Genomic DNA, 27,164 nt, shown 5'->3' with positions numbered 1-27,164 from the left:
TGTATTTCGAGAGAGATGCAGGTACCTCTGACACGAAACCCAATGTGAAAAGACAAACGAAGAGCTGTTTCCAGTGACTGAAACGCAGTTAAGGCCCAATTACACCTATGGCATTCCACCTCTCCGGAACCCTCCCACAGTTACAGGGACGTGCCTTAAAGGCATGAACCGGCAGAAAACGGTTTTTGTAGTGATGCTTATACCGGGAGCAGCCGCGCTGCCGGGAAGGCGGCAGCGGTGCGATTGGCTCCCCTCAGGGGAGCCCTCCGCTGCCTCAGACCGCCTCAGCGAGACAGGGCCCCGCTCCTCAGCACAAAGCCGCCGCCTGATGCACGGGCAGCGCTGAGTGGCGGAGGTGGTGCCGGGCGGGCAGCTCGGTGCAGAGCCTAGGCGATCCCGGTGCGGGTAAGCGGCCCCGACGGCAGCGAGGGGAAGCCCAAACCGGGTCGCTCCGCCCGTCTATTGTGTCTGGCGCGGGGGCGCCCGCCGTGCGCCTGAAAGACCCGTCAGCGCCGAGCCGACAGACGGCGCCGCTGCCGGGAAGCGCCTCCTCCCGCCTGGGAAGGGCCCGCACCGCAGCGCGCTCGGCAGGCGGGCTCAGGCGTTCTCCGCGGTCACCCCTAATCGTTGAGGACCCCGCGCCGCTCGCTCCCGGTCCGCCTTGCCTTACGCGCTGTCGTGCGCGCCCTCGCTCTCTGCCCTAGTAGCGCGGTGCAGCGGTAGCAGGAGCAGTGCGGGCTGCGGGGTCGGTAGTCGGCTGAGGCCGCCATTACTAAAGCGAGAGCGCGGCGCACCGAGTTCCCCCCCCCCCCCCCCCCCAAGGGCGCACACGGTGAGGAGGGTGGCGATGCCCTCCGGTACACCGGCGGGGTGGCAAAACGCCGAACCCCCGGGGCATGACCGTTGGGTGCGAGAGGCTGCTCGGTCACGTGATCAATTCTTTGCGCGGAGGGGGGGGGGGGGGGGGGAGAGGAGTGGAAGGGGACGCGCACCGGCAGGTGCGGCCCGCGTGCGCGCGCCCTGGGCGTGGGGAAGCGGCCGCGCGCGCGCGCGCCCGGCCTCCCGCGTGTCCCCGGCGGCGGCCCGTTCCCCGGTAACGCGGCCTCGCGCTCTCTCTCGCTCTGTCTCTTGTGTCTCCCTCTCCCAGAGATGCCCTCGGCTACCAACAGCACCATGGCGAGCAGCAGCGGCAAAGCGGGCCCAGGCGGAGAGGCTGCCCCGGCAGCGGCGGCTGCCCCGCAGGCATCGGCCGGCAGCATCACCTCGGTACAAACCGAGGCCATGAAGCAGATCCTGGGGGTGATCGACAAAAAGCTGCGCAACCTGGAGAAGAAAAAGGTGATCTCCTCCCCCTTATACCCTGTGCCCCCCGGCTGACCCCTGCCTCTGCCCTTCGGGCCCTTCGCCCCGGGAGGCCCCCGCTGCCCGCCGAGCCTTGCCCCCGGCTCTGGGCCCTCTGAAGGGACGTTGAACTGTCCCGGCCTGTTTTTCTCCCTGTGCCCGCGGCCGGTCCCCTCCGCCCGTGCCCTCCCGGTCCATGGGTGAAGGAGCCCGTGGCCTGGGCGGGTTGTTCCCGGCGTCGCCCCCAGGGGCCGCCCGCTGGAAGGTTCCAGAAGGGCGAGCGCCTCATCTCCTGGCCTTTCCCCTTCCCCTTTCGGGGGTCCCCAGGCCCCCTCTACCGTCCGCCCTCTCCCGCGGCCCCAGGACCCAGCCAGGCACTCCCCACCCTGCCCTGCGCGGCACCGCCAGCGGGTATAGGCCGGAGAGGCCGCGACCCTCGGGGCCATAGCGGGGCGGCAGCCGCGGCCCCCTCCTCGCTGCCGGCGAGACCCCTCGTTGGCGCGGCTCCCTTCCCCCTCCCTTCCGCCTTTTGTTTCCCTCGGCGAGGCCTTGCCCAGCCGCGCTCTCGGCTCGCCGCAGGCAACGGGCCCAGATTTCCCCGCTTCCCCCCCTTCATTCCGCCGTCGCCGGAGCGCTCCCGCTCCGTGTCCCGGAGGAACGGGCGGCGGGGAGAGCCTGCGGCGCGGCTGGGTCTGTTGGAGACCGGGCACATGGAAGCAGAGCTAACATGGCGGCGGCGGAGGCAGCCCCAGCCTCCCCGGCGGAACTGCATTGTGCGAGCAGGCTGCACAAAGCCGGGGGCCGCGGCCACCCCACCCAGGGATTGTTTCAGCTCTCCTTTTTCATCGCCTTAAGCTTCACCCCTTTGGGAGTCTCAGGTCAGCTGGAAGCGGCCTTTCAGCAGTTATATTTAGAAATAGCTACTAAATCCGTGGTCCTTGGACGGTTCGAGTTGTGACAGAATAAAAGGGTATCTTGGTTACTTAGGGTTTATGTGCACCTACTTTGTTGCTTGATTAAACGAGCCTCAGAGGGCTTTCTGACCTGCAGAGCATGAGGTCTTCATCAGCAAAATACTAACACACATGTAGCCTAAAGACTCGCTCCAAAACACTCCATTAGTAAGCTAAAATTAGGGAATACTGAAAAAATACGTCTGTGTTGAAGCCCTCCATCTGGTTTTGCTCTTAGGAGTAAATAGGCACAATCGCTCTTGTATTATTTCTTTAACACTTTAGATCATAGTTGTCTAGACTAGTATTCTACATTTGTATAAGGTGGAATTAGTAGTAAATTAGTCTGTACAGATGAGTTGCAAATGAACCAAGATGTGCTTTACCTGTAAATACACACACCGTGTAGTTTCCCACTTAAGAAATGTGTGGTCTTTCCTGGCTTTTAAAAACGAAAGGACAAAAAGCAGCAGGCCAGCAGCTTTTAGAGATACTTCAGAATTGGAGGATCTTTTCTTGGTCCTTGTCTGAATAATGTTTTGCATAGACAGGACAAGATGTCTGTCTTAAACTTGTCATTAATACATACAAATATATGTGACACAAACCCACTAGTTCTCAACTTGAAAAAGAATTCAGATCTTTCTGTACATCTTTACTGGTTTCACTACAATAAAATGGTTTGAAATAATTGTATCTAACATCTACAGAAATCCTCTAAACATTATTCTGTGATGCTCAACATGGACATTTTAAAAAGTAAAATGAGCAGGAAAACATTCTTCTAATCAATTCTCTACTTTGAAGTAATAGAGGATAAGCACACTTACTGGTGTGTGGGTCAGCTTTCTTTTCTAGTTGAGTATTTACCTGTTTAAGATTAATAATTTACACCTAATTAACACTTGTTTTTGCCTTTCTATTTGAATGGACTCTTATTTAACTTTTATAATACGTTAAGTTAGGAGGATGTGTAGGAAGCTATTATTTTCGTAGAGTGAAAACTGATGATGTTGGTCCCAGGTTTTGGGTGGGTTTTTTGTGGACCAGTGGCTGCTGTCACTACTCTTTGATTTAGCGAGTGAATAGAGGGGGTGAAGTGCCTTTTTTCTGGCTTCTGTTGAAAGATGCTCCATTAACATGACTTAAAAGCATCTTTTTAGAGCATGTGATGCTGGGCTTAAAACAGAGAAGGCAAAGGCTAGGTCTTGAAAAAGAAAAACTGGGTGTGCTCTCACACTGGTGAATTAAAGTTCAAAGATCTGTCCAGGTCTTAATGGGCTGAAGATGTTCTGCAACTTCCTGAAGTAGGACTCTAGCACTACAAAAGTCATGCTGTTGGTGTGTTGAAGTAGAATTATGAATGTGGAAGCTGGAGCCTCTCCCTTGGTGGGAAAATCAACAGTTCTTTAGTAAATCAACCCTGTTTATTAAAGAGAGTGTTGCAGGCTTAGGGTCCTGAAAACAAAGCTTATTGTGCACATGGGCATCAGTGTTTTTATTTTATTACTTAAGTACACGCATTCATTCACTTCCCCTTATTTTGAATCTTTTTTTTTTTACAATAGTATATTCTTTTTTAACCATCCAGAAGGTGAAATCATACTGGGTACTGCACCGACAGGACTGAAGGAAAAATGCAGTCAATCTCAGTGAAAACCTGTGCTTAATTGAGCATTTAATCCCTTCTTTGTCAGCAGCTGATAACAAAGGGCAGTAGAGATGATTTTTGAGAGCTTTGTATTTGAGGTTGAATACAAACATATGCTTGACTTCGACACATGCTTTTGAAGGATAAAATCCAACTGCTCTGTAAGAGGTGCCATCTTAGGTTTTAAATGGTGTGTGCAGCTTTTAGTTGAGGGAAGGTTACTCATGAAGAAATTGGACATGTTGAAGTAAATTACTTAGTATCACGTTTCCTTCTAAACTCTGAGGATAAAGCATGACCATCGAAATACAGCACACAGTTTCAAATAGTAATAGTTACAGTTAAGCTCTGCTGTTTTGAATGTTTCTGTATGAACTAGCAATACTAGGTTATTGGTTATACTTTCATTTTCTCTTCCTGAAAGTGATTTCATTATTTGAAAGAATGAGCTTTGCTTGTGTTAGAAGGGACTAGGATAAATTGAATTGTTCATAAACATATGTGAAAACATACCCTGGAAATGTCTGTGTTCTCTTCATCTCTTTAATTTGGAAATGATAAGAGTGCTGTCCTGTTATTCCCTCTGTTCAGGGATGACTAGATACCTGTGTGTGCATGGGAGGGAGTAATTGAAGGGATGTTTCCTCTACCAGACCTTCAGATGTGCAACTTGAGCCTATGTTGACAAGCTTAGTTAATTTAAAAGCTGCATGAACTCCTCTGGGTTTTTGTTAGGTGACTGAGGTTAGAATCCTCCTAGCTCCCCAGGTGCCCTGGGACAAAATACTTAATTCAGACCTGCATTTCCTTCTTCTCCCTGTCCCTTCTTTTTTGGGGGACAAACCTTTCCAAATTAAGCCAGCCGAATGTAGATCAAACTTGTGTCTTGATACAATGGGGAATGAAAACAAAGTTATTTTTGCTTTCAACTTGTGTAATATAGCATGAGCTATGTAAAAACAGTTTTTAAAGCCAAGAGTTCTATCAGGGACAAAATACCTCGTTTGCTAACACGTTTTAAGGTGTGCGCAGGTGATCACAGATTATTGTTGGACAACTGTAAACATGGAGTAAGCATTTTAGCTTGAGCTACTTGACATGACTTGAGCTTGGTGTGTACAGTTAAAAAGGTGGCACATTCTAGCAGTAGCTGGTAATTTAAGATGCTGTTGCTTTATCAGCCTGTCTCTGAATTTCCAAACAAGTGTAATCCTGACTGGGTTGAAAAATGAATGCTTGAAAAGTGCCTCTGTCTACTGCACAAGAATTTTCACTGGAACAGTAGGTGGGTGGTTCAAGTTGATGTGATTTACTTCAGGAAAATGTTGGATTTTCCATAGGGAATGGCTGTGAACCTATAGTAAAAGCTGAGATCTGTTTTCTGTTGTAGGTGCAGGTAATGATAGCAGGGAAATGCCATGCTTCAAGTTGCCCATCATAGAGGTGCTCTAAAGTGCTTTTGCACCATTATTTGGGCCACTTGGAGGTTCAAGACTTATATCTCCAGAAGTTCTCCTTGAGAAGCTGGGTTTCAAATTTATCTTAGTAGGTTAAATGTGATTTTGAAACCGAAAAATAGTAAAATTCATTTGAAACTGTGTATTGAAAGCCCAAATCTTACTTTGAAACCTCTTTGATATCTGGTTTGGATAACCAGGCTGCTTCATCTAAAAACCAAGCAGGTTTATCTGTGAAAGTACCTGGTGGTTGGTAGTTTTTGGTTTCAGCTTGCTGTGTTCTAACTGTTTCATGTAGCATAGGGTTTATTTCTCAGAGCGAGCTCTGTTACATGGTGAGTCCTACAAGCTGTGAAAGATTTTCTAGTTACTTAAGTTTTTTGGTTTCTGCTTTGATACTTTGTTAACACTTACCTTCCAGACGAAAAAGATGCACAAAATGTGTTGGGAGAGCTCAGTTTGTGTTCTTGGAACCCAATTTGTTCCTAGAACTCACTGCTGTTAAAGTAAATGCTTTTGAACATAATTGTTTTTGAACAAAATAAAGAACAAGATTTAGGTCTCTTGCAGCGTAGTCAACCTGTAGATCCATAGTGTTTCTGTAGGAAGTAGTGTGGTGATTTGGAAAGAGAACATACATACATGAAGCCATCAGAACTTTAAGGAGTTTCAATCATCTGTGTCTTAACTTCTGGTTACTGAAGAAGCAGGGTTGTTTTTATCTCTGTAGTCAACTATTTGGAGTTAAAAAGTTGACTACAACTATTTTGGAGATCGCATGAATCCGTAAGTTCTCTATTTTTCTGGGAGGGAGTGGGTCCTGCTCCTAATACAGCATGGAGATACTTCTAAACCCTCAAACTTACTAGGCTTTAGGGAAACCCCACAGCAATATTTATAACTGTTACGTTGAAAATAAATCCAGTTTAAATAGAAGACCTCCAAGTGCTTTGTGTTCCACAGTATTGATGTTAATGCTTCATTACATCCTTTTGGTTGTAACTCAGGACTGAAACCGTTTCTTGGGACTTGTTAGGTGTGTGTATAGCAGGAAGTGCACCCAGAGGGGAACTGTGTTGGGGTTTGAGAGGTTCTGAACTTCCACTGTTACACTGATACAGTTTGTGTGTGCTGAACTTCCACTTATTACACTGATACAGTTTGTGTGGTTCACCTTTTTGATTCTTTTTTCTGCCTTTTTTTTCTGAGGAAATGGTCATTTTCTGAGAAATTGTCATTTCTGGCCAGATTGCTGAGACGTTAAATTGATGAATGAGTGTGGAGATGGTGGTGGAGGGCAGATAGAATGTACAAACATAAACCACGTTAACAAACTTCTGTATGGTAGATTGGCTTTCCTTTTGCTTCAGTGCAAAGTGTATTAGGCAGCTATTTTAAGTTTTGGATTATCTTAATTGCTTGATGCTGTTAAAAATGCATGCAGTTTTTGAGATACCTCAGACTTGCAGTGGTCCCCTCCATCTTTTGCTTGTAGTGAAGTGTGCATTACAAAATGCTTACTTCAGCTGGTTGGGGAATTTACTTTCTACCTTGCTGCTTGTTGTATATACTTGTGCCACTGTTACTGGTATAAACCACACCATTGGCATTATCTGGTTAAATATAGTGCCTCCCTCCTGCTCCTGGCCCTCTTTTTTAAGGGTTATTTTTAATCAGATCATTCCAGTGATCCAGTTTATAGCGTAGCACTGTAAATGGCTGTAACAGCACAACTGAGTGGTCAGGCATTTTTAAACCCAGTATTGCTTTTGAAGCTAATGTCATGTAACTACATTTTTTTTCCCCTTACGTAGTGAAAGTTGAGTGTGAGGGGAAGGTATCTGTTAGCATAATAAAGTTTTGGATTCCTATTAAAATAAAGTCTAGGGCATATTTAAACTATGAACACGACCACCTTCTTCCTGCCTCCACCTCCAGGTAGCCTCTATGTTGTGCTGTTCTCCTGGGGAACTCCAGTATACTTCAGGTATGTCAATGGGAAGAGAGCTGGAGCACAGTGGCTCGCTGTCTGCAGAACTGGGGGCTGCTGACTCATGAGCACTTTAATAGACCATTTATGTGCTCACTCTGCCACTTGAGTTTTAGATTTCTTTTCTGCTGGTTTAGCTTTTATGCCTCAAGATCTATATCCATGATGAGTGAGGATGGAGCTGTGTAAGGGGGGGTAAAATTGGGAAAGTCTTAACTTCTTGCAGACACTGCAGTAGGTTGCTAAGCAGGAATTTTGCTGCAGTTATTTTAGAGCAGTGGTGCTTCTCTTAGATTGCTGTTAGTTGACAGTACAGATTAAAAAGAAAGCATTTGCCTTCCTTAATATTTGTGTGTAATGCAGCCTTCAGACCTTATAGTGTGTTTGGGATGATAGAAAACTGCTTTCTTTGAAAGATTTGTGATAACCTGTAGCTAAATACACATTCGCTTGTCCTCTGCATTGCAGCTGAAAGGGCTTTCCTTCTGCTTTCACCTTTCTGATATGAATGTTTTTAAGGAAGAAAAAGTTAATAGAAGTAACTTTCCTTCTATGCCTAATGAGTAGAAATAGACATTTTACCCTTTCTTTTTGCTGAATAAAAGTGAGCGACATGTTTATAGTAGACCTAAGAGTATTTGATTAGTTAAGAGAAAACTTATGCAGTGTTTGAATTAAGCATACTGTTAACACAGTAATCTGAAGATCTGAAGATAGCAACCATGCTGAAGTAAGGCTGCCAGGAGAACGTGCAGAAACAGAGTTATTTGGGGTATTTTTGTCTCTTCCCTCCCTTAAACCCTTAGCCACTGAAGTGGGTTATGAGTGTTTTGCAGTGTAATTTTGCAGTATGTGTTTTTTTCAGCCAAGTTGATGTAAATAGTATTCTAGAATTTGGTGTTGCATCGTGTTTGGTTTACTGTTGTTGTTGTTTATGGGTTTATGTGGAAATTGGATCACAGAAATTGTTAGGGCTTTTTTAATGCATTTTTGTAGGTGCTGTTCAACTGGGTGGTATTAGCAGTCTGTTAACTGTGCAGCTTCACAAACAATTGCATCAGTGTGACCAAGGGAATTGTAATTCACAGCATGGGAGTGACTTGTGTAAGCAGGAACTTTTCTTTGCAAAGCCAGTTCATTGTAGGATTTAAGCTACCTTAAGCAGTGGAGGCGTTGGTTAACCTGGCTGGCCTTGCACTGGGGTGTTGCAATGCTAGAGCTCTTTACCCTCTCTTTTAACTTCACAGCTGAGCTACAGTCTCTTAAATCTTGAAAACTACTCCTGTGACTCTCCAGCTGTGACTTTATTTGTTGTAAAGTGAGTATGTAGAAGAGTACAACGACCTTATTTCATGCTTGTGGTAGATTTCCAATATGTTGGATGCTCTTCAGGGCTATTTTTGTGATCTATTAGGAACTGTGGCTGCTATGTTTGAAAGCTGTTACCCTGCTAGTGTCTGTCCCCAGTATAGAATTCCTAGTGATGCTATTTCGGAGCTCAGGAACTTCTTCTTTGACTTTGCTTAGGCCATTCCTGGCTCTGGTGCACTGAAAGGTGAAGTAGTTGTGCTGTATCTAATCTGTAGAATTTCCTGTTGGTGCTAGGTGACATCAAAAGGACCAAGTCTCATAAGGGTGGTTTTGTGTTTCAGTAAGTGATGCTGGGCATCAAATGCTTCATAAGAGGAGCTTTCTTATTGAACTGTTTCACAGGCTTCGTTCTTTCCAAAAGGTCTGAGATTGAGCAGAGAAGTTGAATTAACTGGAAAAATACCAGAAAAGTATTTTAACTGAAATTAATATGGTAAAAAAACCCCAAAGACCAACAACAAAAAAGCTGTCACTTGGTGGCAAATGGAAACTCAAAACTGTGGTTGTATGGGGATTGCAATTTTCCCATTCAAAATGGAATGTTTCTGATTGCTTTCCTTTTCATGTTGTTGTTATCCTAGATAGGGAAGATAATTGAGGATTCATTTAATAGCTTCCTTTTAATAAGCTCAAGGCAAATTTCATACAAAATACGATTGTGTGATAATGCAGAAATGGTGAAAACATAGAGCTTAATAGCTGGGTATGGTATTCTGATGGATTTGGCTTCTCTTCCAAGAACCTTTCTTCTTAGCCTGTAGAATCCTTGTCACTGGGGCATGCATAGGTTTTACCTGCTTTTGGCTAATGTCCGTGTTTTGCATGGTTTTGTGTTTAGACAGATGAGAGAGCTGATCCTGCTGCAAATTAACCTAATGATTCCTGTTTCAGTTTCTCCCCATGAGAAGGAAATCTTAATGCTCTTGAACGAAAGTATTTTAGAGCTATTAATATGAATTGTGTTGGTGAGCATTCTTGCACAAAGAATTAGAAACTGGTTTAAATGCTTTTAAAACTGCCTTAACTGATGCAATTACAAAGAGTTAGGTCTGAATCTTAATAGCGTTGAGTGTTTTTTTTGCAGTCATGTTTTTGGTATTGTAGTGGTACAGTGGTAATGAGCTGTGACTCAGAACTGTGTTCAGCTCTCTTGTTTGGACTGAAGGAAGTGTGCATGGAGAGTGCTTTCCCTGTTAGGAAGATTGTGTATTTCCTCAGAAACTAAGACTGGTTGTGAAGATGTATTGTGCTAGCCAAAAAACAAGGTTGCAAGATTTGTCTCTTAACCCAGAAGACAATTTTTCTGTATTTCTACATGACAGTTCCATGCTTGTGTAATGTGTTACAGTCTGTGCCCGCTGTAATATTACACTACCTAATTTCGTTAGCAGAAGTAGCAAAAAAGCAGTAACTTGATTTTGGCTCTTCATAATAGCATTTTTCTTTCTTTTCAGAGCAAACTTGATGATTACCAAGAACGAATGAACAAGGGAGAACGTCTGAATCAAGATCAACTGGTAAAAAGCAAAAAGACTAACCAGATCTCTGTGAAATTGTCTTGTGATCTTGGCAGGGAAGGAAGGGATGAATTTCATTTTCCCTTCCCCCTTGTTAAAAGCGACATTTTTCTGAGTTCTGACTTGCCCTCAGTTTTTTATTGCCTATGTTTTCTGTTAATCAGAACTGAAAGACTAGGTTGAGGAGCATGTTTTAATGCTTTACGCTTGTTGAGGTTAGCTTGTAAATAAGCTGTGGTGAACATTGGCAAAACGTTACAGCCTAGGACTGTTGAAAGAACTAAATGACCCCTTTGAGGTTCTCTGGACATCATCCTTTTCTTCACAGAAAGTGTGCCCAGGGAGAACTTAAGGAGCTTAGTCACTTAGTGGTAGCTTGTAAATACTGTGCGGTCTGGTTAGAGATGTAGCTTACACCAGGGGCTCTGAAAATAAGCTATGTCCATGTGTATATCATAGCTGTCAGTGCAGAAGATGTGCACCTCTAGATAAGCTGGACTTGGTGGATGTATGCTGGTTCTTAAAGTAGGAAGTTGTAGAGCTTGACTCAACAGCAATTTTCCAGTTGTAGTAAATACGAAGCAAGTAGCAAATTAAATTCAGTTGTGTGATGCAAACATGCATATTGGTACTTAAAGAGAATTCCAGATGCTCAGTAATCAGCAATGTTTTGTTGATGATTTTTAACAGTGGAAAATGTGAAGGGAAGATATAAATGTACTCTGCAACTATTGCAGCTGTTGGCAGTTAAAGAATTAGCTGCTTCCCTTGGTCCATGTGATGTCTTCATCTGTCTGGGCTTCACTTTCGTTCTTTTGTGCCAACTATGCTGAAATACCACTCTGTATTTTTGTTTTTTTAATGGCATGTTGTGAGAATAAATCATAGTACATTTTCTGGTTGAGCAGGGAAGCGAACTGAAATTTCATATTGAGGAGGGAAGCTTGCGATTGAGTTCTATGGAGACCACAGCCTGACTGTCAGACTTGATAAAGATAAAACCTTTTTTGGTTGGAGAATGCTGAAAGTATTTGTTAGTTTCAGTTGCATCTTCTGCTTCTACAGATCAGCTAAGAATGATGAATTTCGTACATCACCTAGTGTGTATGTGTAATATATATATGTATAAGCTTCTTAGCTGTATTACAAATGGAAATCCCTAAAAAGAAAAAAAAGGCAAAAACAGTTCATGCTCCTTGCTTTTCAAAGAAATTAGGACCTTAACCTTTTCTTCCACTCAGATGTTATTGGATAATGTTCTACCAAGAAACATACCCATTATTAACCTGGTCACAGAAGGAGTGTAAATGTCTCTGCTGGGTTCTCCCACACCCCCCCCCCAGCTAATTTGATTCTCTGTAATTTCTCATACTGCAAAGTGGGTTAAGGAGCTTGGGTTGTTTGAGTGCAAATCAGAGTATTAGGTTTAAGAAAATAGCAAATAATGAAGATTCTAGAGGAGGGAGCATTATGCTCTGTATATGGTTTGATTTTTTTTTTGCTCTGACTAAAGATAACAATGCATTAATTATCAAATCTCTATCTCTTGAGCAGTTTTGAGTGGCCAGATTACTCTTCTCCCCCATTTCCCTGGCCTGCCAGATAGTTTTTGTCAGAAACTGGCTAAAGCCAAACAGCATGTCATGGGCACGAGCGTATATAAGCATATGCTTTAGCTTATTTATCTAGGAAACTAGAGGCCCTAAAGATAACCACAAATCTCAATATTTTGGCCAGTGAAAATCAAAGTTTGACTTACCATCATTGCAGTCTCATTCAGGGATGCTGTGTCTCACTGAGGAACTGAAAATGTGGTGATTTGTTTGTAGGAAGTATGGATTTTTATTTGTGATGGTTTACTTTTGTGTTTTCTTGTTCCTTTTAAGGATGCCGTGTCAAAATACCAGGAAGTGACAAATAATCTGGAATTTGCTAAAGAACTGCAGAGGAGTTTTATGGCTCTGAGCCAGGACGTAAGTAAAGAGCAAGTGATGCCCTGTGAGCTATCCAGACACTTAGGTTTTAAACGATTTCGCTGACACTAGATGCAGTAGTTGCCTCTATTTACAAGGGTGGAATGCTTGTGATTTCTTATATGGCTGGTTTACTCTATGTGCTAGTTTGTGTGGGGTTTACTCAAGACAATTCCTAAAAGATTTTTTTGATGGACTACATAAATGTATAGGAACAAAAATAATGCGTTCATTTTCTGACAAAACGTAACTGTTGGAAACAGGGTGGTCACAAAATAGGCCATACAACATTAGAGACAGCCTTCCTTTAATCGATTTCACAAGCCTGCCTTCTCTCTTTGGCAAGTGGCTGAGGATTACTGTGTAATAAGGAGTAAGTTCTAAAACTCTAATGGGCAATTCCAGTTATATGAACAGCTTTGCTTTAATTTTTTTTTGTGCCAAGAACTGCAAACAAAAAGCCATTTTAGACTTCTGCAGTATCATTGCAAGGAAGAACTGAAGCAGGTGAAAGTGTAATGCCACAGGACTGGAAGATTCTGAATGCAGTAGTGTAGTTGGAGTTACTGAGTTATGGAAGGAGCGGCAGTGCTGGTAGGATTTGTTGTATAGCTGATGTTAGTGCAGCAGACTGATCTTACAAGTGTATTTAGTTTGGGGACAGACTGGGATAACTTAGAGGGTATCAGCATCCTCACATTATAAACTGCTTTCTACATCTGATATAGTTGTAAATGTTCAGGCCTCTAAGTCAAGCTGCTTCATTGCTTTTCTTGCATCAGGGTTTCATGCATGTTTATGGAATGTTAGCAGTGAAGAACTTTCTTCTTCTGACAAGTTTATTCTGACATATTTCCCTGGTCAGCTGACTGCTAGAAGAAGCAAATGAATCCAGGAGTAATAAATAGGGGCTCTGCTTTCACATTTGGTGGCACTTTTTCCTGATTGAAGTTAGTTTTCATGCAGTTGACTTTAAGATACATCTTTGATTTTAAAGAGGAAGTTTAGATGTTTCAGAGGGAGCAAGTTACTGTCATAAACTGTAACTTACAGTTACTTACATAAACTGTAACTGTAACTTTTAAGCAAAGGTGGAAGTTTTGTATAGTTACAAAGTGAGCAAGTGGAATTTTGGACTCTGGGTGCTTGGATTAAGAATAAGAATGGAAGAAACATCCTGTAGGTTCAGACCAGTGATGCATTTAGACCAGCGCTATGACAGCAGTTGTAGAAGGTACTATACAGAGCACAAGGCTGATGGTGATCCTTCATCCATTTCCTTCCAGCATCCGTCATCCTCAAACTGAAAATGTTAGATACATTCATTTTCCTGTTAGTGTCTGTCTGTGGACCTTTTTCCCAAGCATCTGTTCAAATCCTCATTGAACTTGCTGATGCTGTCTCCCCAGCCTTTCATGGCAAAACATTCCAGGGTTCCCTCCCATGGTGTGTAAGAAATGGGTACTTTTGTTGATTTAAGTTGATCTTCTAGTAGTTCGAATGAATGCCTCCTCCATAGAATCATAGAATAGTTAGGGTTGGAAAGGACCTCAAGATCATCTAGTTCCAACCCCCCTGCCATGGACAGGGACATCTCACACTAAATCATCCCACCCAAGGCTTCCTCCAACCTGGCCTTGAACACTGTCAGGAATGGAGCACTCACAACCTCCCTGGGCAGCCCATTCCAGTGCCTCACCACCCTCACAGGAAAGAATTTCCTCCTTATATCCAATCTGAACTTCCCTGTTTTAAGTTTTAACCCATTACCCCTTGTCCTGTCACTACAGTCCCTGACAAAGAGTCCCTCCCCAGCATCCCTATAGGCCCCCTTCAGGTACTGGAAGGCTGCTCTGAGGTCTCCACGCAGCCTTCTCTTCTCCAGGCTGAACAGCCCAAACTTCCTCAGCCTGTCTTCATACAGGAGGTGCTCCAGTCCCCTGATCATCCTCGTGGCCCTCCTCTGGACTTGTTCCAACAGTTCCATGTCCTTTTTATGTTGAGGACACCAGAACTGCACACAATGCTCCAGGTGAGGTCTGACGAGAGCGGAGTAGAGGGGCAGGATCACCTCTTTCGCCCTGCTGGTCACGCTCCTTTTGATGCAGCCCAGGATACGGTTGGCTTTCTGGGCTGCGAGCGCACACTGAAGCCGGCTCATGTTCATTTTCTCATTGACCAGCACCCCCAAGTCCTTCTCCGCAGGGCCGCTCTGAATCTCTTCTTTGCCCAACCTGTAGCTGTGCCTGGGATTGCTCCGACCCAGGTGTAGGACCTTGCACTTGTCATGGTTGAACTTCATACGCTTGGCATTGGCCCACCTCACAAGCGTGTCAAGGTCCCTCTGCATGGCATCCCTTCCCTCCAGGGGATCAACCGAACCACACAGCTTGGTGTCATCGGTAAACTTGCTGAGGGCGCACTCAATCCCACTGTCCATGTCAGCGACGAAGATGTTAAACAAGACCGGTCCCAACACCGATCCCTGAGGGACACCACTCATTACCGGTCTCCAGCCGGACATTGAGCCATTGACCGCAACTCTTTGTGTGCCGCCGTCCAGTCAGTTCTTTATCCACCGAGTGGTGCATCCATCAAATTGATATCTCTTCAATTGATATCTCATCCAATTGGTATCTCCATCATAGGCTATGGTGAATAACAGCTCTGTTTGTCTTATCTGCTGACCTTTATATGGCCTTGATGAAAAATCTTGGATCACTCTTCCAAATTGAAGAACCCAAGACTTAGACTCTTCTTATCAGGGCCCCTGTCTGTCCCCTTAGTAAGTTCTGTTGCCCTTTTCTGTACCTGTTCTGCTTGCTGTAGGTCCTCCTTGAGTTATGGAAGGCAGAAGCTGTAAATAGCCACATTATTTGTTTAAAATGTACTTGATTCTGTACATTTTTGCCAGTTAGATCTAGATCAGAATCACTTAGCGTTTACAGAATAATTCATAAAGGAAGCAGTAATAGCAAGCTGGGCTTATTTCAGATAACACATTGGTGTCTAAGGCGTTAAACGTGGTAACTGCAGTTACTTGACTGAACTATTTGTAAGTCACGCAGAGAAGTACAGACTTAAGTAGGATATGATCACGATCCAATATGATCCAAGGTTTGTGGCATTGATTTTAAAGTTAGTCTTAATTTGCAGGCTTTTGATTCTGCTTAAAAATGCTCAAATTTCACAGCTTATTCTGCTGTAGCATTAGAATGATAAGTAGCAGTTCAACACCAGATCCACCTCTTTACCACTGAAAGACATTTCAAATCTATTTTTTCCCCTGAGTTCACTGCAGAATCTAAATTTAAGTAATTTAATATTTCCATTTTAACCAGATCCAGAAAACAATAAAGAAGACAGCTCGCAGGGAGCAGCTGATGCGAGAAGAAGCTGAGCAGAAGCGTTTAAAGACTGTACTAGAGCTACAGTTCATTTTGGACAAGTTGGGTGATGATGAAGTGCGCAACGACTTGAAACAAGGTTCAAATGGAGTACCAGTGCTGACAGAGGAGGAACTGACCATGCTGGATGAGTTTTATAAGCTAGTTTACCCTGAGCGAGACATGAGCATGAGGTAGGCTTAGTGTAAAGTACTTTTCTTTATAGTAGTGAGTTACAAGTAACAATGTGTTTGTAATGTGGTAAAGACTTCGTAAGAAATTAACTCTTAATTATTTTTTGAAGGTTGAATGAGCAGTATGAGCAAGCATCTGTTCACCTCTGGGACTTACTGGAAGGGAAGGAGAAACCAGTGTGTGGAACGACCTGTAAGTATAAGTCTTTGTGAAGAGAGAGTGCACTAAATTTCTGCCTGAACTTACAATATCTGATCTGAGAGAACTTTGGTTGTTGAAATAACTGCTTAGATGGACTGTAACAAAATAACTTACTGAAGTGTGAACTTAGTGTGTAGTGTGTTTTGTTTTACTGATACATTACTCTATTTAAGCTGTTCCTGCTATTTCAGCAGTATTCTGCTGCTGGTGGTGCTTAGTGGCAATTCTTTGTTTTCTGGAAACCTGTGTGTAAACAAGGAGCTTTTGTCAATTATGTGACCAAATACATAATCGGACATGGCCTTTTGTACTGTGATGTTTTAGTCTCTTTTCTCTCCTGGAAAAAAGCATTCTGGTTTTGTCGTATTTTGACTAACTCTATAAATCAGGGTCTGATCATGCAGATGGATTTTCTTTACTGTTTTCTCGCAGAAGTGTAAGTTCTCATATATACATAGCTTCTGACATCAGACTAAGAAAAATGGCTGGGCTTTGCAGTTGTCTGTTTCTTGTATCATGGGGAATTTTTGAAGTCTCTTAATTGGAAATCAATAGGAAAGTTGTAGGGAAGATAATCCTGTTCTGTGGGTGAAATGGCTAACAACTTTCCCCCCTTTTAAAAGAATCAATTACCCTTATTACATTAGAGTAATATTGAGCCATGGAAAGAGGTTTTTTTGTTCTATTTATAGGAAGTTAAATGATAGTATTGCAGTTGTTATCTAACCTGCTTTACTGAGAAGGGATACAAGGAGAGGACAATACTGTGTCCTTAATGAGATTTTTCCCTTGTTTGTGGCAGAACTTCAGATTATTTATATTGTTGAAATGAAATCTTTTCAGGAGGTACAAAGTTAGTATTTTTTTTTACTAACTCAAGTCTGAAGTGGTTGTGGTGTTAGATCTTTGAGAGCCCCAAGGTATGCACCACATACTTATTTCAAGAGGTGGCTGAAGCAGAAGGTACAGAGCTGGTTTTCAGGAGGGAGCTGATGGATACTTATTGGAGACTGAGTCATTCTTTTACTGGATGAAGTTGGGCTGGGTATTGTGTCTGGATCTCAGAATGAGCTTTTAGTGATAATCACTTTCTTATAGGGATGAATGTTAATGTGTTTCTGTGCTCTTCTCTGTGTATGTGTTGACTCATGCAGTGATTATCACTTGCCAGACATGCTTTGTGAGTTTTCCATTTTGAGTATGTTTTGGTTTTTGTTGGCCTGGGCAGTCAGTAATGCTACCTTGCCAATGTGGCTGATCTGTTTTGGGTAAGACACCACAGTATTCATCTGAGGCACTGAGTACAAGCTTGTGCCTGTTCTTACAAAGGCTGCTCTGAGCCACTACACCTCAGGGCAAGAACCTTCATGAAGGTCGTACCTGTGTAAAACTATTCGTTTGTAATGACAGTTGTTCTGTAAGGAATTGGTTATAAATTTGTTGGTAATTTACATGGGATCTTTGGGAAGGAAGGAAAAGATTAATATTAAGTTACTGTTAACATTTAACTTCTGTTTCCCTAGATAAAGCTCTGAAGGAGATTGTTGAACGTATTCTTCAAACTAGTTACTTCGACAGCACCCATAACCATCAGAATGGATTGTGTGAGGAAGAAGAGGCAACACCTGCACCTGCAGTAGAAGACACTGTAGCAGAAGCTGGTAGGATTTGAAGATGCCTTGTGACTACTATATTTGTGTTGTACTGTCTTGTCTCTTTGGATTCTCCAGAATGATTAAATTACAAGTGCAGTTTTAAGCACAAAGTTCATCTGTCTCTGAATTCTTTGTGTTTTGGATAGAAATGTCAGTTTTTGATGATTAGGTATATCTGGCCAGGCACCATCTATAGGGACAGACAGCCAGTTACTCAGCCCTGCTCTGAGCCACGAGAAAAGCAGAGCTGTGTTCCAGAAGGGTTCTATAAGGCTGCTCCTGCCAGCTGCTACTTTGGAGGGGCTAATCCTTCCTAATGATCACATCGTAAATGTCTTCCGTCATGTGCAAGGAGGGGCTGAGCATTCTAACTGCAGAGCGTCAGCTGGCTGAGGGAACAGAGTCACGTAGTACTTGCTTCTGAATACTTATTTCAGCATTTGACTGCAATACGTCATTTGCTGAAATAAGAACTCAGGATAACAGTGAAATTACTTAGAAGAGGTTTCTGCAAATGAAAATATTGCCAACAGCTCTTTTCTCTTCTGTTTTTCTGTACAGAGTTTATCAGTGTGATTTATAAACCATTTTTTTTTTTCATCCTTGGTATTAAAATGATAAAACATCAAAGTTCTGGTTGCCTGATGCTTTTCTGTTTTTTTGGTGGTTCATACCAGTTTAATCTTTTGTTAGGAGGGAAGGGGTTTTGGAGCAAACAGGATGCTGACATGCTTAAACTCCAGAATATGGTACCAAACTTACGAAGAAAATTCATGACCTTTTTCCCTTTTGAATATGTTGTGGAGAGAACTGAAATTCAAGACAGCTGAACATAACTCTTCATAGAAAGAATTTAAAGAGGGTTTTTTTCCTGTTTAATTCAGACGTCTGAGAATCTTTGCTTTGAAGATTCTCTGTTCATGTCTTGGCATTTTTGCTTTCTTCATTCTGAGACAAAAGGTTTTGTCTACTTTGTAGCATTAGGTTTGCTTCTGGACCAGCAGGTACTTAACTACAAGTCAAGTATTGAGGCTCTAATTTCAGATCTTTAATCAAAATCCTATCCCCTTGAAGATGTGTGATAAAGGGACTCGTTCATTAATGTATAGTGAGCTTCTAACGCTAGCTATTAGTGTCACTCAGGAGTAGATGTGTCTGTTCATTCTTCTGCCTAACTGCACTTCCTGTGTGCTAATAGTCCAGAACGCTTCTTTAAAGTACATGTTTTTTGATAAATGACTACTACAGAAAAGCATCAGACTTCTTCAAAATTCCACTTTTAGTGGGAAAGGTCTTTTCATCATCTTTGCATCTTCTCCGTCTGCAGTGTGGGTGTTTTTCACCTAAATGGTACATTTTTCTTGCAGAACCTGATCCGGCGGAAGAATTTACTGAACCAGCTGAAGTGGAATCAACTGAGGTATTACTCACTGGAAAGACTGTCATTTTGTATAGCTTTAATGCCACTTACTTTTACTTTCATACCCTTTCTTATTTTTATTTTAGTATGTAAACAGACAATTCATGGCAGAGGCTCAGTTCAGCAGTAGTGAGAAGGAACAGGTAGATGAGTGGACAGTTGAAACGGTTGAGGTAAGATCTTGTGTACTGCAGGTAAAATTGCAATCCCTGTTTCCGCTGACTCACAATTCATGATAGGCTTTAGTATTGCACCCTTTCTTCCCCAGTATATGTAAAAATACCTACATTTAAGTAGGCTTCGACCACTACTCACCCTTCAGTTACATATTTAGTTCAGGAGTACCTCAAAAGCTACACAGTCTGGCTAAGTTTGCAGAGAGCTTGCTTTTGTTCAGTAGTGGCTTGCTTGCAAAATAGAACTTGAAAGTCTTAGGCTTAAAAAGACTGAAGATTTGTGTTTTTTAGACTTTTTTTTTTTTAAGATAACTTTGCTGCAAATGTGGAACTTAAGTTTATCTACAAAGCTGCTGACAGCATGGCATAGTTGTCTGTTTCATTGAGCAGTTCCATGGAGAGGGATCTGAAAATTAGTATCTCAACTAATACCTACTCTGGGTTGCATATGCACATACTTCGATGTTAAAATATGCTTGTATGTACATCCCTGCTTTCAGGAACTGTGTTTTCAAGTATTTAACTTGCTGCTCCTTTGCGGTTGAGTGATTGTTCGCTTGTGATGTTTGTGGTATGTTGCTATTGGGATCCATTCACAGTTTAGTAATTTAGACTGTAGACTTAACTACATGTTCAAGTCCATCATCTTACTGTACTTAAATTCATGTTCTTCGTGTGCTGGAAAGGACAAGTCACATGGAGTCATTCAAATGTTTGGTATGTTGGAACTTGAGTTGCATCTGTCTGGTAGGAACAGGTATGAGCAGCATCTTTCAGGTGCTGGAGACTGAAGTTTTGATTCAGTTTAGTCTCTGCAGCAGCAGATTACAGATGGTCAATTTTTTAAACTCTTCCTTTGTGTCTTCAGGCTTGTTTATGTGTGAAGTGTTTGTCATATCTTCAGATGGTGGAAAAGAGAGCAGTCAGTTTGATCTGATTATCTAATCTGTCTGATTTTACAGTCAGTCTGGCTGAAATTTGTATTTCATGTTGTAGAAGACCATTAAGAGATGTAGTAGCACTTAGAATGGGTGTGAGGCTTCTAGAGCTTTGCTATGTATGCAGATGATTGATTTTGATAGTACCTTGTCATAGTATTCCATTTCCTGACTTTAAAACCTCTAAAAAATCACTGCTATTGAATGTGATCTAAGAAATCTCTTTAAAAACTGAAGATTGGCTTCAGTCTGTCTTGAATTATACCCAAATTACGTCTGTGTTTTTACCAGGTGCGCAGAGTATCTTAGAGGTTTGGTTCTCTGTAGCTCTTCATATGAGTAGCACAGATGACGAGATTATAGAACATGTCCTTACGCTCAAAGCCTGTTGTGCTTCCCTTTGCTCTTAAACTGCAAGGCTGTGTATTGCACAACTGAAAACTCAGACCCTTCCTCGTGGGAATGGTGATAATACATGTTAACAGTGTTGGTGTGGTAAAAGAATTCAGGTTTTAGTTTTGTGTCAAATTGATTTCAGAAACTTGCAGTTTTCCACACGTCTTTACTAGTCAGCTAAATCTGGATTATATTGGCTTTGTTTTCATAGAAGAATATAATACAAAAGAATATACACTTCAGTTGTCCTTTCTGTCCAGATTTCTTGGACTATGTACAAATGAGCAATTTGGAGTTAAAGACTGCTTCTTCATAATTAAGAACCCTATTTTCTCAGATTTAACACAAAAAGGGGAAATCAAGAGTGTCTTTGAAATGACTCTTGCTGTTCTTATAGGCAACAAAATCCCATTTCTCATGGGAATGCAGTTGGATTGTCCTTAGGGAAGATGATGATACACATTGTATAGTCTTTGTCAGCTTGAGGTAGTTGTGGTGTCAGTATAATAATAGCTGTGAATGACAGCTGTTAATTTTGGAAGCTGAAAGAGAACATTTAAGCAGAAGACTTCCGTAACTGTTTGTGATGGGGAAGACTATCACAGACTCATCTTTCAGTAACCCGTGAGTAGATGGGATGCATTCAAGTTTGCTGGGATATGCTGTGTTTGTAGGTTAAGAAGTGATGGTGTGTCACAATGACATTTCTGTATGGGCCTTCCTGAAATTTTACATGAAGGAATTTGCTTGTGACTTTTTCTGAGTGTATTTGCAGTTGGATTATATCATGTTTTAGTTTTGGTGAAAATGCCCTTTATTGGTAACAGCGGGGGTTTGGTTGTGGGGATTTTTGTTGTTGGCTTTTTCGTTTGATTGATTTCTATTGTTTTTTACCTGCTGCTTTTGTAAGAAGTACCTGAATCTGCTTGAATACAAAGCTCTCTGTCTTAGATTATGGAACCTTGGTTGGATGAACATGTGTGTTTTGTGTAGAATTGGAAATTGGTCTGTGACTGCCAGAATAAGAATTCATTCTGGTTGGTTTGTGATCTCATTAAACTTCTGGTTTTACTTCTCCTTTTTCTTTGCCCCCTGGCCTTCTTTATGCCATGTTATTCTCCTCTGATTGCGTCTGGGCAGCTCTGCCTTGAGAAGGTCAAGGGGCAGGGTGTTGATGCAGGGTATCAAGAGGTGGGCATGCAATTTGATGAGTCAGATATGATCTGCAGAGGTTCAGCTCTTAAAAGTTTCACCTTGCTGCTGTTGCTCTGAGATGAATGGAGATGTATGGTTGGGTAATAATTTGCATTTTGAATAAGGATCCTTATATTTGAGTTGTCTCTGCACCATTTTCATGGCGCAAACAGTTAGAAAGCTGGTAGCTTTAGAACTACGGCCTGTCTATTGGCTACTTAATATGTAAAACTTGAAATTTTTGTTGTAGTTTCATCCTACTATGATTATAATAGGTCGAAGTACCTGGTAATGGTAATAAGACTAAAGGAATAGGCCCTAAGCAGTTCCTTTTGCCATTAAAAAAAGATGTTTGCAAAAGAAAATGTAATACATCAAGCACCATGTGAAGTTTGTACACCAGTACTATTGGTGAAAAAGGAAAATGTTAAGATTTTTTTATCCCTGTTCTGTGTTCTTGATTATTCCAGGTACTGAATTCTTATGGCTGACTTGGACTTCATAAGTTGAGTGATGGTGCTTAAATAGAGAATGGTTTTGGCAATAATGATGTTGGAAATGAGTAGCTGCTGGTTTGACCTTTCAGGTTTCAACCAGTCACCTGGCTTGCATTGTTGCTTTACTTTTGTTATAGGACTTTGTAATGTGCAAGAGGTGTAGATGTGTGCTCTAAGTAGCATTGTCAGGGGGGAGAAAAATCCACTTACAGGGCTTAGTTCTTACTTTGGGAGCAGTCCATCATTTGAAGTTTGGGGACTGTAATACAGCAGGGCAGTCGTGCTTGTTTTCTAGTGTGGAAAGCCTTAGGATGTACATGGGAATGTCAGACTGCTTGGGAATTGTCAAACTGCTTCTCTTTGCATGGCTAATACTGGAGATATGGATCTGAAGGGGATCTTGAAGAGGAATGTGCATTGTGGTTGTGTTTTAGTTTAGTTATTTTTTTATTACTTCTTAATTTTCTATTACAGATGGGTACGGATTTGGTCAAGGAAAGAGTCATTGGAGCTTGTGAGGTGGTGTTAGGTGCAGGATGTCACATACAGAGCAATGTTTGTACATCTGAACAAGGAGTAGGCTCTGAGCAAGGAAGGTGGATAGCAGGAGTTCAAGTTTAAAGATCAGGCCTATGCTTGTAGGATTATTTGTCACTTGTCATGATTGTTGTGCAGAAATCTCGCTTCTGCAGTTCTAGTTAGAAACCAGATATTTTCCAGAAGTATTTTGAACTTCCAGGTACATTTATGCTCATTCGTATCTTGTGCAATTGTAAGTTTAAGGCTTGCCTGTTTATCTGGAAGATGATTAATAAAAGCTCATGGGAGTACAGAAGTGATAGACAAGTTATTGACAATTATCTTTTTAAAGGACAGTTGACATGAATGCAAACCGAAAACTGTTCTTCATGTAATGGGAGTTGCCTAGAGAGCAAAACTTACTAGGAACATTAAAACGCAACTTTGTGCAGCTCAACCGTCCTTGTGACTATCTGTTCTCAAGCTGTTTGATGATGGATGTTTTTAGATGCTCATGTTCAGCTTTCCTGGTTGCTCTGCTGTCTTTGATAAGGTGGTATTTGAAAGCATGTTGCTCTTCGTTGTACCTTTGTGCGCCGTACTGGAGTACAGCTGGTAAATCTGAGCTTTCCTGCTCACTATGAGTTTTGCTTCTGCTTCTGGGCTTCTGGTGTTCCCTCACCGTGCTGTCTTGCAATCTTTCTGTCATGCAGTGCTGCCTGCTGTTCTCTGAGAACATAAATCAGCTAGCTAGGATGACATTTGAGAACGTGGCCTAGAGGTGGCTGCAAAAACTTAAAGTTTGAAGTCTGTAAAAGATCCAAAAATTCTGACTGTACTTACATTTACCAAAGATGTAGGAGACAATAATTGTTCTCCATCTGTGCATATATCTGAAACTTAATCTTCCCCGACTTTAAATATCCAAATGGTGATAATTGCTGTCTGAAATCCTGCTCTAAAAGAAATCCCCATAATATTGAACAATTTTTTGTTAGCACTGTTCTTAATGGGGAATAGAGTAGATGGAAAGAAAATAGAGCACAGTCTGGACTTTCTAATCTTATTAAATGCTCAGACCAGTAGCTGGCCACCAGTATTGGCATGACTGTAGGAGGATGTAGTATTTTTCTTCAAGAGCGCTATAGTAATGACATCCATAACGAATTAGGCAACAGCTGTAAATTTCAAGACCTACTGAGTCACTTCTGTGCAATGTTCTCTTAAGCTGAAATTGCAGTTGGTTGCTTGTTTCTTGTTAGGTTGTAAATTCGCTGCAGCAACAGACACAAGCTACATCTCCTCCAGTTCCTGAACCTCACACGCTCACTACTGTGGCTCAAGCAGATCCTCTTGTTAGAAGACAGCGAGTACAGGACCTTATGGCGCAGATGCAGGGACCGTATAACTTCATGCAGGTACGATGAACACACCCTACTGTGAAGTTAGAACCAAAGAAAGAAAATAGCATTTCCTGGCTGTTAGGCATGATTTAAAGAGTCTGCTGTAGTTCATTTGAAAGATACAGTGGTCCTGCAGACAGTGTTAGCGCTGTATGGCAAGATCTCATCCAAAGCCTGCAAATCCATACTGCTGTCAAAGTACAACTAGAAGGTTATTTAGCTATTTGGTCCTTGTCTGTGTTAAGCCTACACAGAAGGCAGAAAGTTGTGCATCACTGGGTGCCATAGTGTATTGTGCTGAAGTGAGACCAGCTTCTCTAATGTAGTTGTAAATTTTGTGTTATGAAAAACTTCTGCATGTAAAGAGAGTAGTTTTGGGTTGCTTCTTGAAGGCTCCCTTCTAAACTCTAAAGTTAGAACAACTAGAAAAACATTGGAAGATAATGGTTGTATCAGAAAAAGCCTCTCCTCCACAAAAAGAACAGACACCTTGGTAACAAATGAGGCATCTGCTTCTTCTGTTCCTTTTTTGTTTCTTCCTACAAAGTACTAGTTTGGGATAAAGAATAAAGAACAGTTTGCCACCTATTCTGTCTGGCTATTAAAATCTCCCTCCAGCTATCTTTTTCTCAGTTAATGTATAAATTAACTGAATTTTCAATGTAATAAATGTGGTTTTGAAGGGCTTAATATCTTGATTAAAATGGTTAGCCCAGCAATTGTTTAACTATGAAGTAAACTTCTTTATTGGGACCTGGCCATTTCTGTATTTCAGAAATGTTAACATTCAGAATACAATAAATTGGATTAGATTCGATTTGATGTTTTTCCCTAGGACTCTATGCTGGAGTTTGAGAACCAAACACTTGATCCTGCTATTGTGTCTGCACAGCCCATGAATCCAGCACAGAATTTGGACATGCCACAAATGGTTTGCCCTCCAGGTTTGTAATGGTAAATCCTACACATAAATATTGGGGAAGCCTGCAAGTCACCTATTAGAAATGCTTCAGTTGCTACTACATAGTAGAAGGGTCCCCAATAAAAATACACTTTCAGAGCACTGTATTATTATTTATCAGAAATGTGATTGTACTTCTAAAGAACACTGTCTGTGGGCTTCTGATTTTCACTTGCTTCTAGGTTTTGCTTGGGACGGTGGAACATCTTCAATAATTTTTAAATGAGCAAAATAGAGTTTTGCTTAATCTTTTGGAGATGTTGGATTGTTTTGGGTAACTAGAAATAACTTTGCATGGAAATTGTATTTGGAATTTTAAGGATAGCTTGGCCCCGCTAGGGGATAATTATTTTTATGATGATCAGTTCTCAAATAACTGAATTAGAAAAGATTGTAATGCTGTTCTGTGAAAGGTTTGATTGTGCTATGTAGTAAGTAAACTTATTTTACTTCAGTTCATGCCGAGTCAAGACTTGCCCAGCCTAATCAAGTTCCTGTGCAACCAGAAGCTACACAGGTAAAATGTTTAGCAAATTGTATTTACATTTATTTCAGGCTTGATCGATACTACAGTAGGATTGAGTTCCTAATTATAGGAGAAACCCAAAGCTGAGGTTCCGATTTCTGATCTCCACTGTCTCTTCAGCATTGTTGCTTATAAACATCATTATATCCAGTTTTTATGCTATGCAGACATTGAGTATCTTCTGTAATGGAGTCTTAACATGCCAGGTTGGACGAAGCCTTGGGTGGCATGGTTTAGTGTGAGGTGTCCCTGCCCATGGCAGGGGGGTTGGAACTGGATGATCTTAAGGTCCTTTCCAACCCTAACTATTCTATGATTCTGTGATTTTCCTCTTTGGCAAACAGCTGGATTCAAGGTTGAAGTATGAGTTTCCTGAGGAACTGCACTTCTAATTTGAGCCCTCTTAAACTGGAGTCCACAAACACAAAAGCTTTGTGCTGCTCATTCTAATGGCCTAGTATGTGGACTTCTCAGTAGTTACCAGTTCTTTCAGTCTATGGAGCTCACCCCAGCCTTCAAATTTAGTGTGTGGATGTGATTTTCATTTCACAAATTGACTTCCACCTGCCTGTGTGTTAGGTTGCCATCACTTATAATCTGTATTCCATATGGCAGTGGTGAATTTTAAGTGTGGTTTTGCATGATTGAGAGAAAGGACTTAGAAATCTGCTTTGTGTAGTGCTACTCTGACATAGCAGTTTAACTTGACGTTTCTCTGTGCATTCTGTGCAAGATGGAGTAATAATTAGATGTGTCAGTCTTTCTCTAGCAGTGTTCTTTTTTGTGTGAAGCCATGTGTAGTAGTATTTTTAATTTAGATAGAAATAAGTTGTCCTGTATTTGCTTCTTTGCAACAGAAATACCAAAACCAAAATAACTTGGTTACAGGGCAGTCTGTTTCTGTCAAGTGGGTGTCACCACAAATTGATTTAATGGATTAACTGTATAGTTTGTGTTCTGTTTCTTTATTTATTCTGTTAAGGATTTAGTCCCAGTTGCTTGCTTGGATAGTACTTTAATACTGGAGTTGTAGAGCACTCAGATTGAGTTTGAATGCTGCTTTCAGCTGAGCTTTCCCAAAATTCCTGTTGAAGTAGCATCTTTTAAACTTCCTGCTGCATTGTATAAATGATGTATTCACCTTTTTATTAAAACATGCCAGCTTAATACTGAACTGTCTAGTGATAAGGAACTTCCTGATTTTGAATTGAGCATATGTGGCACCTCTGAGAGACTCTGCTGGTCTCAAGTAATAAATTGATCCTGTAGGTATTAGAAAAGCAAAAGAAAAATCTGGATAGATTGTGTATCTCGGAGAAGGAGTAGTGTTACTTGCTTGCTTTATCTTGTCCAGATTAGATCTGCAAGTTTTCAGTCATTTATTTGTACAGAAACAGGAATGTGGTTCTTTTTTTCCTTTTGTTTCCTCTGTATGTACCTGCTG

The 27,164-nt window shown here is 41.8% G+C and overlaps 1 protein-coding gene across 4 annotated transcripts in view; it reads left to right on the top strand.

Moving 5' to 3' along the window:
* The first annotated feature begins 646 nt into the window (after positions 1-646).
* The window catches only part of CAPRIN1 (cell cycle associated protein 1), a 35,051-nt gene continuing 8,533 nt past the window's right edge, over positions 647-27,164 (top strand). Inside the window, exons 1-12 of one of the 4 annotated variants that reach the window (XM_065686863.1) lie at positions 647-745; positions 1,148-1,338; positions 10,218-10,280; positions 12,167-12,253; positions 15,595-15,833; positions 15,944-16,026; positions 17,559-17,696; positions 19,058-19,110; positions 19,197-19,283; positions 24,093-24,248; positions 25,069-25,177; positions 25,650-25,711. In XM_065686863.1, coding sequence (XP_065542935.1) covers positions 1,150-1,338; positions 10,218-10,280; positions 12,167-12,253; positions 15,595-15,833; positions 15,944-16,026; positions 17,559-17,696; positions 19,058-19,110; positions 19,197-19,283; positions 24,093-24,248; positions 25,069-25,177; positions 25,650-25,711 — 1,266 coding nt within the window. In that variant the 5' untranslated portion in view covers positions 647-745; positions 1,148-1,149. Of the gene's footprint in view, positions 833-982; positions 999-1,019; positions 1,339-10,217; positions 10,281-12,166; positions 12,254-15,594; positions 15,834-15,943; positions 16,027-17,558; positions 17,697-19,057; positions 19,111-19,196; positions 19,284-24,092; positions 24,249-25,068; positions 25,178-25,649; positions 25,712-27,164 lie in introns of those variants that run through there. The other 3 variants (XM_065686864.1, XM_065686865.1, XM_065686866.1) reach the window with 3 other exon arrangements.

The sequence above is a fragment of the Lathamus discolor genome, chromosome 6 (genome assembly GCF_037157495.1).
Source record: "Lathamus discolor isolate bLatDis1 chromosome 6, bLatDis1.hap1, whole genome shotgun sequence".
NCBI lineage: Eukaryota > Metazoa > Chordata > Aves > Psittaciformes > Psittacidae > Lathamus > Lathamus discolor.
The sequence above is the reverse complement of the archived record's forward strand: the minus strand, read 5'-3'. Positions and strand labels throughout refer to the sequence as shown.